This window comes from Balaenoptera physalus (assembly GCF_965194825.1).
Source record: "Balaenoptera physalus genome assembly, chromosome: 13".
Taxonomy (NCBI): domain Eukaryota; kingdom Metazoa; phylum Chordata; class Mammalia; order Artiodactyla; family Balaenopteridae; genus Balaenoptera; species Balaenoptera physalus.
Window position 1 is genome coordinate 3,099,111 of NC_138892.1, and position 16,098 is coordinate 3,115,208.

The following is a 16,098-nucleotide window of genomic DNA, read 5'->3' on the forward strand; positions in this document are numbered from 1 at the left end:
CTGCCGGAGTAAGGAGATAAGATGACCATTCCTGAGGTCAAGGAAACCTCCCCGATTGCACACGCGCAGAAAGCCTCCTTGGGGGTCAAAAAGGAGGGGGCACCACCCCATAACAGGTGATGCTAAGGCCGTCCCATAGGCCTCTGGGCTGAAACCCCATCTTGGAAAAAATTTGCGCACGCATGCTGGGGAGGGGCCTAGGGCAGGTCACGTGTGGAAGAAGAAACCAGATGATTGGCCAAAGGTAAACAGAGACCCGGAAGAACTGCCCGATATGAATGACTTCACCCCCTCTTTACTGGACTCCTCCTCATTAGGGGGGACGCCCACACCCTTTCTCTCCCCGTGTGCATCTCTGTCCTGCTTCTGTCTTAACTAAGCAAACTGTTTCTCTGTGTGCTCTCCCACTTGTTGTGCTGTGTCTCTAATAATAAACTTTGTACCTGTTTTTACAGTTTCTGCCTCCTTGAGAAATGCATTTTTCAACGGGGGCAAACGCCACGGCAGCTTTGCTTCTAGCCTCTAGCCCTAGTTGGTCTAGTGGCTGGGGTTCCTGGTTTTCACCCAGGCTGCCCAGGTGCACTTCCTGGGCAGGGAACTAAGATCTCGCTTCAAGGCACCGCTCACTGCTGTCTCGCCAAGATCAACAGTATTTGAAGGGAGTCTAGGTAAGTTATAAATACGTGCTATAAAAAGTAACCACTAACTGAAAGAAAGGTGGGGAGAGGAGAGATGGCCGATAAGCCAGAGTGAAAACTAACAAGAATAATAAGAAAGTCTCCCTGAGTGAAAGGAGCCGGTCTGAAAAGATTAAACACTGTGTGGTTCCACGGAAATGACATTCTGGAAGAGGCAAAACCATGGAGACAGTGAAAAGACCAGTGGTTGTCAAGGGTTCAGGGAGAGGGAGGGATGAACAGGTGGAGCACAGAGGATTTTTAGGGCAGTGAAACTACTCTGTGTGATACCATAATGGTGGATACATGTCATTATACATTTGTCCAAACCCACAGAATGTGCAGCACAGAGAGGCAACCCCAATGTCAACTATGGACTTTAGTTAATAATGACATATGGATACTGGCTCATCAACTGTAACAAAGGCACCACATGAACGCAAGATGTCAATAACAGGAGAAACCTTGTGTGTGTGAGGAGGTGGCAACAGAGTATATCAAACTCTCTGTACTTCCTGCTCAATATTTCTGTAAACCTGAAACTGCCCTAAAAAACAGGGTCCATTAATTTAAAAAGTACCCAATGCATGCAAAAGAAGGGAGGAAAAAGGGAGGAAATAAGATGAAATGAATAGAAAATAAATAACAAAATGGCAGCATAAACCCCAGCCATATAAACAATTACATGAATGTAAATGAACTAAACACACACTAAAAGGGTAGGAAAGCAAAATCCAACTATAAGCTGTCTACAAGAAATGTGCTTTAAATAAGAAGACAAATAGATTAAAAGCAAAGGGATGGAAAAGACACACCAAGGAAATACTAATCATAGGGAAGATGGAATGGCTATATTAATATCAGAGGAACTGGAATCGAGGACAGGGGATATAACCAGAAACAGAGGAATATTTCATAACAATAAGCATATAAATTCATCAAGAAAACATAATCATCCTACATGTGTGTGTATCTAATAACCAAGATTCAAACAACATGAAGCAAAACCTCACAAAACTAAAAGAAGAGACAAATCAACCATTATAGTTGGAAATTCCAGAAGTCCTCACTCAGCAATTGATAGAAAAAGCAGATGGAAAATCAGTAAGGGTAGAGAAGACAGGAAAAACACTACATATCAACCAACATGACCTAACTGATATTTACAGAAACTTCCCCCCAAAAGCAGAACACACATTCTCCTCAAGGACACATGAAACATTCATCAAGATAGACTATGTGACAGATCTCAAGACACATATCAATTAGTTTAATTACCAATTTTAGGAATTGAAGACATCACTTTAGTCCTTATAGACATTAAAAGAATTAGGGAATATTGTAAACAACAGTATGTCAATAAATTACAATTGTTTAAAATGACCAAATTCTTTAAAATACACAAATTATCAAAACTGACAAGAAAAGAAATAGAAAATCTGGAGCCCTACCCAGAGCAGAAATTGAATTTGTACTTAAAACTTTCCCACAAAGAAAGTTCCAGGCCAAGATGGCTTCACTGTTGAATTCTATCAAGTATTTAAGAAAAACACAATACCAATCTTGCACAAATTCTTTCAGAAATCACAGGAGCATTTTATGAAATCACCATTTCCCTAATGCCAAAACAGAGAAAGAGAATACACAGAAGAAAAGAAAATGGAAGACAATACTGTCATCCCTCGGTATACAAAGGGGGTTGGTTCCAGGAGCCCCCATGGATACCAAAATCCATAGATGCTCAAGTCGCATAGTCAGCCCTCTGTATCTGCAGTGCTGTATCTGTGGATTCAGCAAACCCTGGATCATGCAGTACTACCCGTATTTAATTGAGGAAAAAAAAAAAAAGCACGTGTAAGTGGACCTGCACAGTTCAAACCTGTGTTGTTCAAGAGTCAATTGTATTCCTCATGAACAGAGATGTAAAACTCTTTTAAAATATATTACATACAATACAATAAAATAAAATATCAAAGAAAATCCTGAAACATATAAAAAGACTAACATCTCACGACAAAGTGGGACTTATCTCAGGAATGCAAGCTGGCTTAACATTAAAAATTAATCAATGTCCTTCAGTACATTAATAGAGTAAGTCAGAAAAATCATATGACCATCCATCTCAACACAAGAAAAAGCATTTGGCAAAATACTGATTCATAATTATTTAAAAGTCTCAGCAAACTATGATCTGTCTTCCAGCTCTTCTTCCACCAAGTCTTACAAATTCTATCCTCAATCTCTTTGCCCTTTATATACTGGTATTCCTCAAATGTAAAGAAAAAGACCTACCAAAATAAGGCAGAATGTTTATTAAAAATACAGACTCCTTGTCTGTGGAATTTGCACTGTCAAAACCACCCTGATAAAGGGCATCTATGAAAAGTAAACAGCTAACATCAAAGTTAATGGTGAGCGCCTAAATGTTTCACCCTCTCCACCAATACCTGGAAGGAGGTAAAAATGTCTGCTCTCATCACTTCCATTCAACATTGTACTTGAGGTCCTTGACAATGCAATAAGGCAAGAAGAGGAAATAAAAGCCACACATATTATCTAGAAAGAAGTAAAATTCTGTTTATTTATAGGTGACATGATTATGCACATAGAAAATCCTAAAGCATCTACCCAAAAGCTCCTAAAACTAATAAGTGAATTTAGCAAGATTACAAGAAACGAGGTGTGGCATATATTTTCCACAACAATATCTCTTATCCCATATATTCTTTTATGATGTGACCAGGGCACTCCTGCATCAAGAGATGGAGTCTAATTTCCCTCTCTTTAAAGTAGGCTTATGACTTCTTTACCCAGAAGAGTAGAGTGGAAGTGATATTATGCGACTTCTGAGGTTCAGTCATGAAAAAATGCAACTTACAGCTTGCTTTCTGGAAGTCTTACTGGGAGCCTTGAACCATTATGTCAGAAGTCTGACTTTCCTAAGGCCACTGTGCCATGAGGATGTTAAGCCACATGGAGAGGCCATGTGTGGGCAGCTCAATCTACAGTCTCAGTCTTACAGTCGTCCAAGCCCAGGCACCACACACGTAAAAAAGTGAGATTGCAGATGATTCCAGTCCCTAGGCATCAACTTGTGCCAGCTTTCAAGCCATCTCACCAAGGCGCCAGACACCGTGGTGCACAGACAGAGATTCGTGGTGTGTCCTGACTGAAATCCTGACCAACAGGATCTGTGAGAGTGATAAAACAGTTGTTCTAAGTCAGGAAGTTTTGGAGTAATTTGTTACACAACAATAGGAACTGGAAAACTGTCAGTTTACAAAACTCAATTGTATTTGTACAAACTATCAGTAAAAATCAAAAAAACAAAATTTACCAAGAAAGCTATACCATTTAAAGGAGCATCAAAAAAAAAAAAATCTAGAAATAAATTTAACAGAAGATGAGCAAAACTCATACACTGAAAACTACAAAATGTTTATTAGGGTAAGTTAAAGAACATTTAAATAAATTTAAAACTATACCATGCTTACGGATTAGAATAAATTAACACTGTTAATACTGTTAATTCTGGGACAACTGACACATAGATTCAAAATATAATTCCATTCTAAATCCCAGGCCGTAAGGCTTTTTTGGTAGGAAATGGCTAATGATAAACTTTATATAAAAATGCAAAGGACCAAAAATACTCAAGATAATTTTTTTTTAAAAAAGAACACACTTGGAGGACTTTACCGAACTCCAAGAAAAGCTACAGTAGTGAAGACAGTACGTACTGGCATAACAACCCATTAATAGATAAATGGAACATGATGGAGTGTCCAGAAATGGACACACATGTATACAGTCATTTGATTTTCAGAAAAGGTGCCAAAGCAATCTACTCTGGAAACATAACAAAACTGTTTTCAACAAATGGTGCTGTGTTAACTAGGAAATCTATATTTTAAAAAAGAACCATGGGGCCTTCCTCACACCATACAGAAAAATTAAGTCAAGCTAGATGACAGACCTAAAAGTAAAAACTAAAATTATAGTTTCTAGAAGAAAAACATAGGAGAATACCCTGGTATGCTGGGCGTAGGAAAAGGCTTTTTGGTTAGGACACAGACAACCGTTACACAAAAAATAATAAATTAGAATTCATCAAAATTAAAATTTTCTGCTCAGCAGAAGACATTTTTTAAAAGTAAATTGAGGGACTTCCTTGGTGGCACAGTGGTTAAGAGTCCGCCTGCCAACACAGGGGACGCAGGTTCTAGCCCTTGTCCGAGAAGATCCCACATTCCGCGGAGCAACTAAGCCCGTGCGCCACAACTACTGAGCCTGCGCTCTAGAGCCCGCGAGCCACAACTACTGAGCCCACGTGCCACAACTACTGAAGCCCACACGCCTAGAGCCTGTGCTCCGCAACAAGAGAAGCCACTGCAATGAGAAGCCCACACACCGCAACGAAGAGTAGTCCCCACTCGTCACAACTAGAGAAAGCCTGTGCGCAGCAACGAAGACCCAACACAGCCAAAAATAAATAAATAAATAAATAAATATTTTTTTAAAAGTGTAAATTGACAAGCCACAAACTTGGGAAAAAATATTCTCGTTCCCTCTCTCGATATGGATATAGATATATAGATATAGATATCTAGACACCGTTATGGTCAGGCCACTCAGGATGGCTGGTCTCTTGCTCTCTGTACATCCCTGCTGGACCAGCGCCTGCTTCACCTACACCTGCTCATGTGACTGACCTTCCTTCATACTTGCCCCAGGCCCCAGCTAGTGACTGTTCTTATCAAAGGGGCCATGAGGGGCGCGCCTCTCTGCTGGTTTCCCTGGTAACTGACAAGCCCACCTGAGGTCAATTCCCCCTAAAACTGGCAACGGCCCCTTCTCCCGGGAGTGAAGACAGACGCCATGTCCTGCCCACCGCCCGCCGCACGTGGTGAGGCATTGCTCCAGGGGCTAAGCTCCCCCGTCCGTTAAACCGCTGATGTCCCTGTTGCTGACTCCAGGCTCTTTCTTCATTCTTAAAGCTGGGCAAGTACAGGCCTTGCAAGCCTGTGGAGTGCAGCCCAACAATATAGATACATAGGTACACACACACACACACACACACACACACACACACACACACACGACCGCTAACCAGCAGAAATGAAAACAGGGCTGTGCAACGCTGGTGGAGCAGCCAGACCTCACTGCTGACGGCTTATGAAATAGCGTAACCAATTCGGGGAGAAGATCCGGGTGTTTTTCATAAAAACTAAGTATAGCCCTACGCCATCACCCAGCAAGTCCACTCCTACGTACTGACCCAAGAGACAAGAAATACACGTCAACAAGAGGACGACTACGTGAGTGCTCACGGAAACTTCACTCCTAACGGCCGAAGACTGGCAACAGCCTTGGCTTCCACCAGCTGGAGGATGTTTAACCAAACTGTGACAGAGTCACACGATGGAGCACTGCTTTGTAATTGAGAGGAATGAACGATTCATCCAGGCAACGACATGGATTTCACTGTTTTCAATGCTACTGTAAACTGAATTTTTTTTAACCTTCATTTTTACACTGGCGCACAATAACTCGCTCTTAATGAATCTTCTGCTTCAGCCCAGTAACCCACACATTCTTGTCTATTTAATAAACGTTTCTAAAACGTTGCCAAGAGTCCTCACTGTTATCGACTGGAGCTCTAACATCACAGCTCTGAAGGTGCTTCCACCCCGCGCGTGACGCATCTGGACGTGAGACGGGAAAGCGCCACGTGGAGCGGGCGCTCCGGCCATCCACCGTCCACCCGCGGGCTGGGCACGAGGTCTGGCTCTGCACCCTCCTCCTGCTGCTCCGCTGCCCTTTCCAGGTGGAGACTCCTGATGTGAACAACAACAGCCACGTCAAGGCCACGTACGCATCCTCTCCACCACCTTCCCAAGCAACGCACCAGCCCTCTGTTCTCTTTCCTTGGAGTTTGGTTGAGAGGTGGCAACAGATCGAGGTTCTGGCTCCTTCTGAGGATCCTGGGCCACCTTCTGAGCGTGCCTCGGGCCGCTCTCCTTTTCGGAGCAGAACCTTCTCCAAGGGCTCCCTGTGCAGGCTCTGGTTCCCTGTGATACGTCGTCCCTTTTCTCCCCCTGGCTAACTCACAGCAGCTGTATTTGAGGGACCACCCCGCCCCCCGCAAAACAGTGTCCCCTCCAGCCCCCAGTCACAGGTCTGGTCGTTCCCGGCCTTTCTCTGCCAGTCACTACACCACCACATTTCTGGTCTTTTCTCTGGCAAGTTCCCAGATAATATCGTCACTTTCCCCAATATTCCCATCCCTTCCACGCCAGCAACCAGTTCTTAGAATTGAGTCATTCTTCCCCAAGGAAAGAAAACGTAAATGACTAATTATAAAAGGCAACAGTTCTTTTCTACTCAAAGAGGCTGTCCTGCTAAGTAATGAATCTGAGAGTAACAGTACGACTGCAGGGCGGGCAAGTATGGAAGCCGTAACTCAAGAGGTGACAGCTCCCCGACAACCCTGGTGTCATGTCGTTCGTGAAACGAGAAGGCTGGCAAAGGCCCAAGAATAATCCCCGAGAAGCCAGAGAAGGGCTCGCCCACCTGGACTGGGACCTGGGCCTGCCCTGCCTGGCGCCGCAGCAGAGGCTTCGAGCAGCTTTCTTCCTCAGAAAGTCTACGGGCACTCTCCTCCTCAGCCCCAAGGCCCAGGTCCTGCTGGCCTGTTGCAAGGCGGTCCTTTGTAAAGCAGCAGCCCATCAGCTGGACTGGCTCACACGGCCTTTGGTGACCTAACCAAAAATCACCTCCAAAGGCGGCATTAGAAAGACACAATCCGTGAAACCACTGGAAGAAATAATGGCCCACCAAATTTTTTTTTTTTTTGGCCACGCTGCGTGGCTTGCGGGATCTTAGTTTCCTGACCAGGGATTGAATCCAGGCCCATGGCAGCGAATGTGCCAAGTCCTAACCACTGGACCACCAGGGAATTCCCCCTTAAGTCTTTGGCTGGACTCCTCACGTCGTACCTGAGGACAATCGACCTCATTATGAGACCCGAGTGTGGCTCTATCCTGCCACCGAGACGGGAAAGCCCACGTCAGGGCCCTCCACCTCACGTTCCCAATGGCCCCTGGACATGCAGTCAACTCACGATGCCCAGGATCCAAGGAGCAGGATACGGGCAGAAAGACCCACTGTTGTAGGATCCCACGTCCCCGGGCACAGCTCCCCCAGTCCCAGTGCCAGCCGACGTTCACTCGTGGTGCACTTTCTCCGTCTTGTACTTTTCCTCTTGTGAGCTCGCCCTGGGGGCCTCTCCCTGAGAGCATCTCTCCCTGCGAGGCTGCAGCGCCCACGGTGCTCAGCCAACCGCTGGGCTCCCTGGGACCCTTTCAAGCAGCCTGTGAGGTCCAAACTGCATTCATAATGATACTGAGGCATCATCTACCTCTGTCGCCGTGTTGGCATTTGCTGTCATGCTACAGAAGTGGTGGCAAGTAGAAGTGCTGGCTCACGGCACGGACCAAGGCAGCGTCCACAACCGTACTCAACGCCACACATTCGTGGTTTAAAAAGAGGCCGTTTCACTTAAGGATGTCCTGGGTGAAACAGGAAAAGTTCCTAATCTTATGATTAGTTATCAGGTTAAATCTTGACCCTTGATAAACATCTTTTCAGTATTCTATGGGAAAAATGGGAAGAACGTGTAAAGCTCTGGAGACGTGCACCCAAAAACATTGATTTCTTCCAGAAAAGCAATTTTTGGTGCAATTCTCTGAGCTGAGAGCAGAACTGGATACATTTTCCAAGAGAAAATGTACTTGAAAGAATGACCAACAGGCAAACTGGTTATTCATTTTCTCAAAAATGAACAAAGTTACCCTGTCACCTCAAGGGAACCAATTCACAGTGTTTGCTGCCAATAATAATATTTGCACTTTTAAGCCAAAATCTGAATTTTAGAGAACTTTTATCCACCACTCTGGGCTTGACAGTTCCTTATGAGAATGGTGGTAACACTAACAAAGGTGACTTTTTGATACTGTATGATGAAACGCACCAATGTTTAGAAGATCTACATACCTCAGGCATCCAGGATTTTCCAATGACCAGTGTCTGATGTAACAGAACCATGCGTTTGTAAAAGATCTATTCCAAGTGCAAGACAGGTCAATGGATTTTACTGTGACTGAGCACAAAATGTTCACTGCTACGGCTTCACATTCACACTGCGAGTGACCTTTAAGAAACTACCATCTGTTCGGCTGTGGTACAGCATTAAAGGGAAAACATCCACAATCATCTGAAAGGGCTGTTAAAATACTTCTCCCTTTTCCAACTACATACCTGTGAGAGGCTGGGTTTTCTTCATATACTTCAACCAAAAAAACATATTACAACAGGTTGACTGGAGAAACACATATGAGAATTCAGCTGTCTTCTGTCAAGGCACGTAAAGTAAAACCATGCCTTTCTTCTCACTAAACATTTTTGTTTTGGAAAATATTCATTTATCATAAAAATATGTTATTTATAATAGCATACAATGGGTTTATGACACCCGGTCCATGTTTCCTCTTGATTTTAAGTCAGTTCATATCCTCACACTTATCCAAACTACAATGGCGACAGTACTTGCACACACTGAAAAGTCCCCCACGGAGCTCGCACAGGGTCACGGGGGATGGCCTCATCTAAGGGAATTACAGAAGAGCCCCCCCAGACTCCCTGGATGCTGGTAATGGGCATCACTGAATGCTTGCTCACGTGAGGATCACATGGAATCAGTCGTGAGCATGTGACAGAAAGACAGACGGCTGCCGTTGGCCTGGCGTGCGTGGTAATCACACACACACACGTGCGCGCGCACGTGCTCCAGAGAAGCATTATGCCTTCCACGCAGCACCCCTGTCAAGAAACCATTTCATCAGACAACAAATCTCGGGTGAAAAATGAAAAGCCAGCATCGGTTTCATTGTACAGCTGATTTTATTTACAAATAGAAGCCGGATAATCTTGTATTTAAATAGCAGAAGTTCCATCACTCATGATCAGAAAAGTGACATCTGAAATTTATAAAAAGTTTCAGATTATGATTCAATCTCCTTTCCAAGGAGGAAAAGAGTCTTAAGTTTTGGGAGAAAGACTGAAAAATATGAAAACATTAGCAGAGTAGGGAAATGATGAATTGATGCTGGGGCCAAAATCTGTCGCCAGCAGGCACATTTTTCTTTACAAGATACAAAATCATTCAGGAGGCGTTCTGATGGGCTCTCAGATACAAGCTTTCTATTGTTCAACTCCAGAAAGGGCTTCTGCTTTCTCTTTGTCAATTCCTAAGTTATCAAGGGGAATGGGAACCCACACAGTTTTCTTCAACAGAATCGTCCTAGCTGATTTATTCAAATTAAACCTCAGGGCCTCAGTCAGTCTTTAGATGACATCTTAGAAAAGCCTTGCTTGGACCATTTCCAATCAAGCAGCTTAGCTGAGGCCTCTCCAGTGGGCGGCATCAGGAATGCCTGCTATGACAACAGCTCAGGAAAAGCCAAAGCTCGCGGGAAACGCCTGTGACGAGTGCATCCGCAACGCCAGTCCTCTCTCTTCAGGGGGAAGGGCCCTCCTTACCTGGGACAAAGGGATCCTGGCAGAACCCAAGGCCCCCGCACAGCCTCCGTCCTGTGGCGGTCATCTTTGGACCGTTCTCCCGTGAGTGAGCAGAACGAACCTCAGACCAAAACCCTGCCCCGGGCTCTTCCCCTCCTCTGTTGGCAAATTCACGGTCCCCCTCCAGGTCCCACTCTGCCCCGCAGGCGTGTCGTCGGAGCGTGGTTTATGCCTCGTGCCGCAGCGCTCACACCTCTCCCCTTCACCCCGCGGTGAGCCCGGGAGCTCGGCCCTAAATCCCTTCTCCCACCCCAGAGCGGGTGCAGCCCCGGCCCCAGGCAAGCGTCTGGGAAAGCTGTGTGGGCACCAGACAAGCCTAAAATGGCCCACAGCTGGCTCGAGGGCCGTCTACCTACCGCGGCCACTTCCCGCCACACGCAAGGCTCCAGCCCGTCCTCCTGCTCTTGACCTGCCAACGTCTTCCTCCCCAGGCACTGTGTTTGAGTTTCCCCCTGATTTAGGGGAATGGATGATGCCACAAAACCATCCCAGGCCCCGGAAGACTCTGGCTTTCCAGGGAGAATCCCAGCCAGGGGCCCAGCTGACACCAGGCCCAGCAGAAGCCCCACCCACGGGGGGCAGGATGCCCCCAGCTCACGCTTCCCTCTGGGACCCGGCAGTGTCACTGGTCCTCGAGCGCCGAGATCCCTGACCCGAGGCGGGCGGGGATGGTGGGGCTGGCGGCTGACGGGCCCCGGTGTCACGGATGCGGAGCCAAGGCCTTGAATCTGATGCCCTTTTTTTTTTTTAAAGACCCCAATTGTACTTGAACATTTGTTACTTTTTTTTTTTTTTTTTAATGGCTGTGTTGGGTCTTCGTTTCTGTGCGAGGGCTTTCTCTACTTGCGGCGAGCGGGGGCCACTCTTCACGGCGGTGCGCGGGCCTCTCACTATCGCGGCCTCTCTTGTTGCGGCGAACAGGCTACAGACGCGCATGCTCAGTAGTTGTGGCGCGCAGGCTCAAGACGCGCAGGCTCAGTAGTTGCGGCTCACGGGCCCAGTTGCTCCGCGGCATGTGGGATCTTCCCAGACCAGGGCTCGAACCCGTGTCCCCTGCATTGGCAGGCAGGCTCCCAACCACTGCGCCACCAGGGAAGCCCCAAATCTGATGCCCTTTAAGAGGCGGGTTCCTCTGAACACAGTTCACGCAGACAGTGAAGCGGCTCGTCAACGACCCCCCCGTGCTGGGGGGGCAGAACCACAGTCACCGGCGGCCGAGTGGGGCGGGGGTGCGGGGGGGTGGAATACCCGCGGGGATCGGACTCTGCAGGGGGGGGGCCTGGTCCCTCCGAGCCCTGCACTGTGCCCCCCCACCAGCTCCAGAGGCGCGTGTGCGCCCGCAGACACACAGTCACCCTGAGGAGCATGAACTCCGCCAGAGGGACGCCGCGGGGCGGCGCTGCCTCCGGGGCGCTCACCTGGATGCCGTCCAGCAGCCGGCTCATGCACCAGTACGTGTCGGCCTCCACGTTGCGCAGCGCGTCCGCAGGCACGCAGGAGACGTCAGCGGTGTCCACGTCCTCGTCATCTGTGCCGCGGGGCGGGGGGAAGACAGGGAGCCGTTAGCCCACGGCGCGAACGAGGACGTGCGCTCTGCCGGCAGGACCCACCGCCCCGCCCCCGCCCCGTTCTCCTCGCTCCAGCTAGATGACTTGGCATCTTCCACCGCATCACTTAATGGGTCTCCATTTTGATACCTAATTAGTTGCAGATAATTAATATTCTGAATCCTCTCCAATTAACATAATTAACATATTGTAAATCATTGCTTCTCAGGCATTTCACATCCTCATAAGAGAGGACTTAAAATATCAATTTATTACTTATTCCTGAGGTCTGAACGTTTTTTCCTAAGATTTCTAAAATTCTGCTTCTCATATAGTCACATATTCATCCAGTAATAACCCCTCTAAAAAGCCGTTTCCAAGGTGCGAGTTCCCAAAACCACACTGCGTAAATACTTCTATGCTAAGAGCAAATACCAAGAAAGCAAAAACACAGACGTGTCTGAAAGAAAGAATAGGCAATGGTGCTCTAAATAATTTCCTCCTCCAAGCATAAAAAATCTAATGAGAAAGCATAACTTAAAAGCTTTAAAATGCAAAACAGATGCCTAATTGAAATGGCTTATCAGACATTTGAAGAAATTAACTTTAGATCCTTATAAAAATTGCTATCATCCAGCATAACACTCATAAATGTTTTAAAAATTGTGCATCGTATTCTTTTAATTTTATTTACTTTTGTTGTATTTTGCAAAGGTGCATGGCAACTTTGCAAGGAAAATGTTCTTTACGAAAAGAAACATTTCAGCCCGGAATATATTTAGAAAGTTTTAAGCGGGTAAAAATGACAATAATCATAACAATGATAACTGCTAACATTTACTGAGTGGTTATTAGATGCCAGGCACTCTTCTTCATGTTTTAAATGCATTAACTCTATTGTGGCCACCGTTGCGCCCCTCGGGAAATGGGGTACAGAGGAACAACGAGCTGGCCCGGTGACGGCCTGGTAAGGAGTGGGGTCAGGGTATGGGCCCGCCATCCGTCCCGGAGCCCGGGCTCGTAACCGCTCCCACAGAGCAGGCCAGCCCTCCACACCTGCGCACACCTCACACCCGGGCTTCGATCGCCTCCCCAGCAGCAGCCCGACACGGCCTGACTCCCACCAGGTGCTGGGCTGGGACAGCCGCCCGGGAACACCCTCCCACTCCGTCCTCTGTTCACAGCGGAAATCAGAAAGTAAAAACAGGGAGGGTCCTTCCAGGCCAGCACCCCGTGAGGGAACCAACCAGCTGGGGCCTCTGTGGGGGGCCTCAGGAGCCCAGAGAGGAGACCACGGCCCCGGACACACATCCAACCGGGCACAGCCTCACGGCTGTGCAGACCACACAGCAGATCCAACTCCTAATCACCACGTCTCCCTGGAGGCACGTCTGTCCTTCTGGGCAAAGGAAACCAGCACTCTTACCTGCCTTCCTTCATCTCCTCCCTCATTCACGCAACGAGTTTCTGATGGTTTGGTTTGGTTTGGAGGGTTATTTTATTGAGATACAATGCACATACCGTAAAACTCACCCTTTTAAAGTGTACCATTCAGTGGGCTTTAGTGTATTCACAGGGTTGGGTAACCATCACCACGATCTAATTCCAGAACATTTTCATCACCCCAAACAAACCCTGGCCTCATTAGCAGTCACTCCCCATTCCCCTGCCCCTCTCAGCCCCCAGCAGCCGCCAGGCTGCGTCCTGGCCCCGTGGACGTGCCTGTGTGGACATCTCACCTCAGTGGCATCACAGGACACGTGGCCTTTCGTGTCTGGCTTCTCTCACTGAGCACGATGTTTCCAAGGGTCACCGTGTCATAGCCTGTGACAGTGCTTCCCTCCTTTTTATGGTATAATAACTTTCCACTGTATAGACGGGCCACACTGTGTTTATCCCCCGCCCCTCGGTGGTCACTGGGTCATCCCCACGTCGGGGCAAAGTGACGAGAGGCAGCAGGCCCTCCCTGTGTCCCTAAACTCCGGACCCTTGGGCACAGAGATGAGGAGGAACAAACGCCCCCAAGAAGCTGGTGGGTTAAAGGGGAAAACACCTTATAAATGGAAAACGGAAACATTTAGGTACCAGACAGTCACCCAGATGATGGGGGAGGGGTGGGTTACTCGGACCCAGGCTGTGTGCTCAGCCAAGGCCCTGGCAGGCAGACCCAGGCGGCCCTGTCCCCTTCCCTGTGACATGGGACTGGGATGAAGAGTGCACCGGGGCCAGCCCTGAGCTCCCCTCTGCCCGAGTGCGCCCATGAACCTGCACCAGCCCAGCTGCCCCACTCCGGGGCTGGGGGCCTCCCTCCTGCACTGGGCACCGCTCTGCCCGCTGGGCTGGCCCAGCAAGGCGCCCGGCCTCGGAACTCTGCGGTCCCAGGAGGCACCCTACGCCCACACGCCCTGAGAACACTCTGGGATGGAGGCCCACCTGATTCTGCGGATGGCCTGCCTGGCTCCGGAATTTCTCGTGGCAGCCGAGGCGGGAGGTGTCATCGCCGCCAGTTCACAGATGGGGAAACCACGTCTCCCCGGGGTTCACTGCCCTGCACTCTAAGGGCCGCCCAGCACCGGGTCCCGCCCGTCACGACGCCCTTCCTGCTGCAAGATCAAGTTCGCAGACAGGAGTGCAAGTCACCTCGTCAGGGCGGAGACCTCCTCGCTGGGAAACTCGATTCAGCATCCCCCCCAAACTAGAGCAGAGCTGGACTGATTTTCCGTTCTCAGGGAACCGAGTCAACAGTAATCAGAGGGCTCCTCTGGAGGTCTTCCATCCACGCACTCTCTTTCAAGGGCCTTCAAAGCACTGAGATACTTCCTCAGCTATAAGAAAAGGCAAGCAGGGGACTAAAGCCCTCCCCAGACCTCAGGCTCCTCTCCTGGGTCACGAGCAGCGGGGCTGCCTCAGCCCGGGTCCGCAGGGTGCGAGCTGCCGCGGGCTGTGGGCAGGAGACTGGGTGAGTTTTCTTCGTCTGTTTAGCTGGCTTATTATTATTATTATTTGTGTGTGTGTGGGGGGGGGGGTGTGGGTAGCTTATTATTTTATCCCAGGAAATATCGGTGTCATTTCTCACAATGGGCCGTTTGGTACCCTTGGTTGTAATAAAGTAATGGCATTTAACTCAGAGAGCCCCTATGCTAATCTGTCTTCGAAAAGCCAAGAGAATCGGAATGACCCTTATTGTCAGAATGAGATAAATATCCCCCATGGTTTTTTTAGGGGAGTACAGAGAGCAGCACAGTCAGAGCCGAGGGACGGGCCCAAGAGCAGGAAACACGGTGACTGCCCCTGGCGGGGGGGCACTGGTGGTTCCGAGGGGGCCCAGCTGGCCCAAACCACGAACAAAAGGGCAGGTGTGGTACAGGCTCGGTCTGATAGAGGCTAAGCTACTAACCCCCCAGAGAGCCCACACCACGGGGCAGGGATGAGCTCTCGGGGTCAAGACCCTCTGGCCCAAGGGTGCACACCTGCCGCCAGAGCTCACTCACTGCCTGGGACAGCCCGGGGGTCGGGGTGGGGGGCGACCAGGAGGGGAGGAAACCCAAACACGGAGCCGCCCCACTCTGCACAGGCCCCAGGAGTCTGGGCTTCAGGCCGGCGGCCATGGAACCCACGCCAGGTGGGACTCAGTGACAGCGGAGAGGCCGGAAGAAAGGCCGTCAGCCAAGACCACTGAGAGAGACCCACGGAAGTGAGGCTTCCCGGGCCATCCCAGGGTTCAAAGGAAGAAACATGACCCAAAGGGAAAAAATGATCAATTGACAGGTACAGGAGAGCAGACAGATCCAGGCCAGCAGCAGACGGAGGTGAGGCCTAAATGACAACGTGGCTGTGGCTGCGGCCGCGGCAGTGGCTCTGCAGCACCCCTGGGACCTGGGGGGTGGGCCCATTCTGACACAACCCGTGAAGATGCTCCAGGCGGGAGGGGGGCGCAGCACAGGGCCCCCCAGGGCGGGGCAGGGCCCACACAGCCTCCCCCCTCCCCACCCTGCAGGGCTGGGAGCCAGGACCGCTGGGGACTCACCATGGCAACATTTAAACGTTATTTAAAATAACGGAATGTAAACCAAACTGTTTCATCAAAAACCGGACTAGATTCTCTGTCTTGCGTTTATCTTCTAATCACAAACAAACAGTAACGCTGGCACGAGTAACACTGCACCCAGCCCTCCTCCCCACGTTATCCACGACACCTCCCTTCAGGGGCGAGGCCCTGTACCCCGGGGACACCA

General features: G+C 49.0%; 1 protein-coding gene across 3 annotated transcripts in view; it reads right to left on the bottom strand.

Moving 5' to 3' along the window:
* The window catches only part of TBC1D22A (TBC1 domain family member 22A), a 320,481-nt gene that overhangs the window by 120,642 nt on the left and 183,741 nt on the right, over positions 1–16,098 (bottom strand). For 2 of the 3 annotated variants that reach the window (XM_082422202.1, XM_082422203.1), the window contains exon 9: positions 11,735–11,844. The exons of the other annotated variant lie outside the window; for it this stretch is intronic. In XM_082422202.1, coding sequence (XP_082278328.1) covers positions 11,735–11,844 — 110 coding nt within the window. The remainder of the gene's footprint in view (positions 1–11,734; positions 11,845–16,098) is intronic. 3 annotated transcript variants of the gene reach the window in all.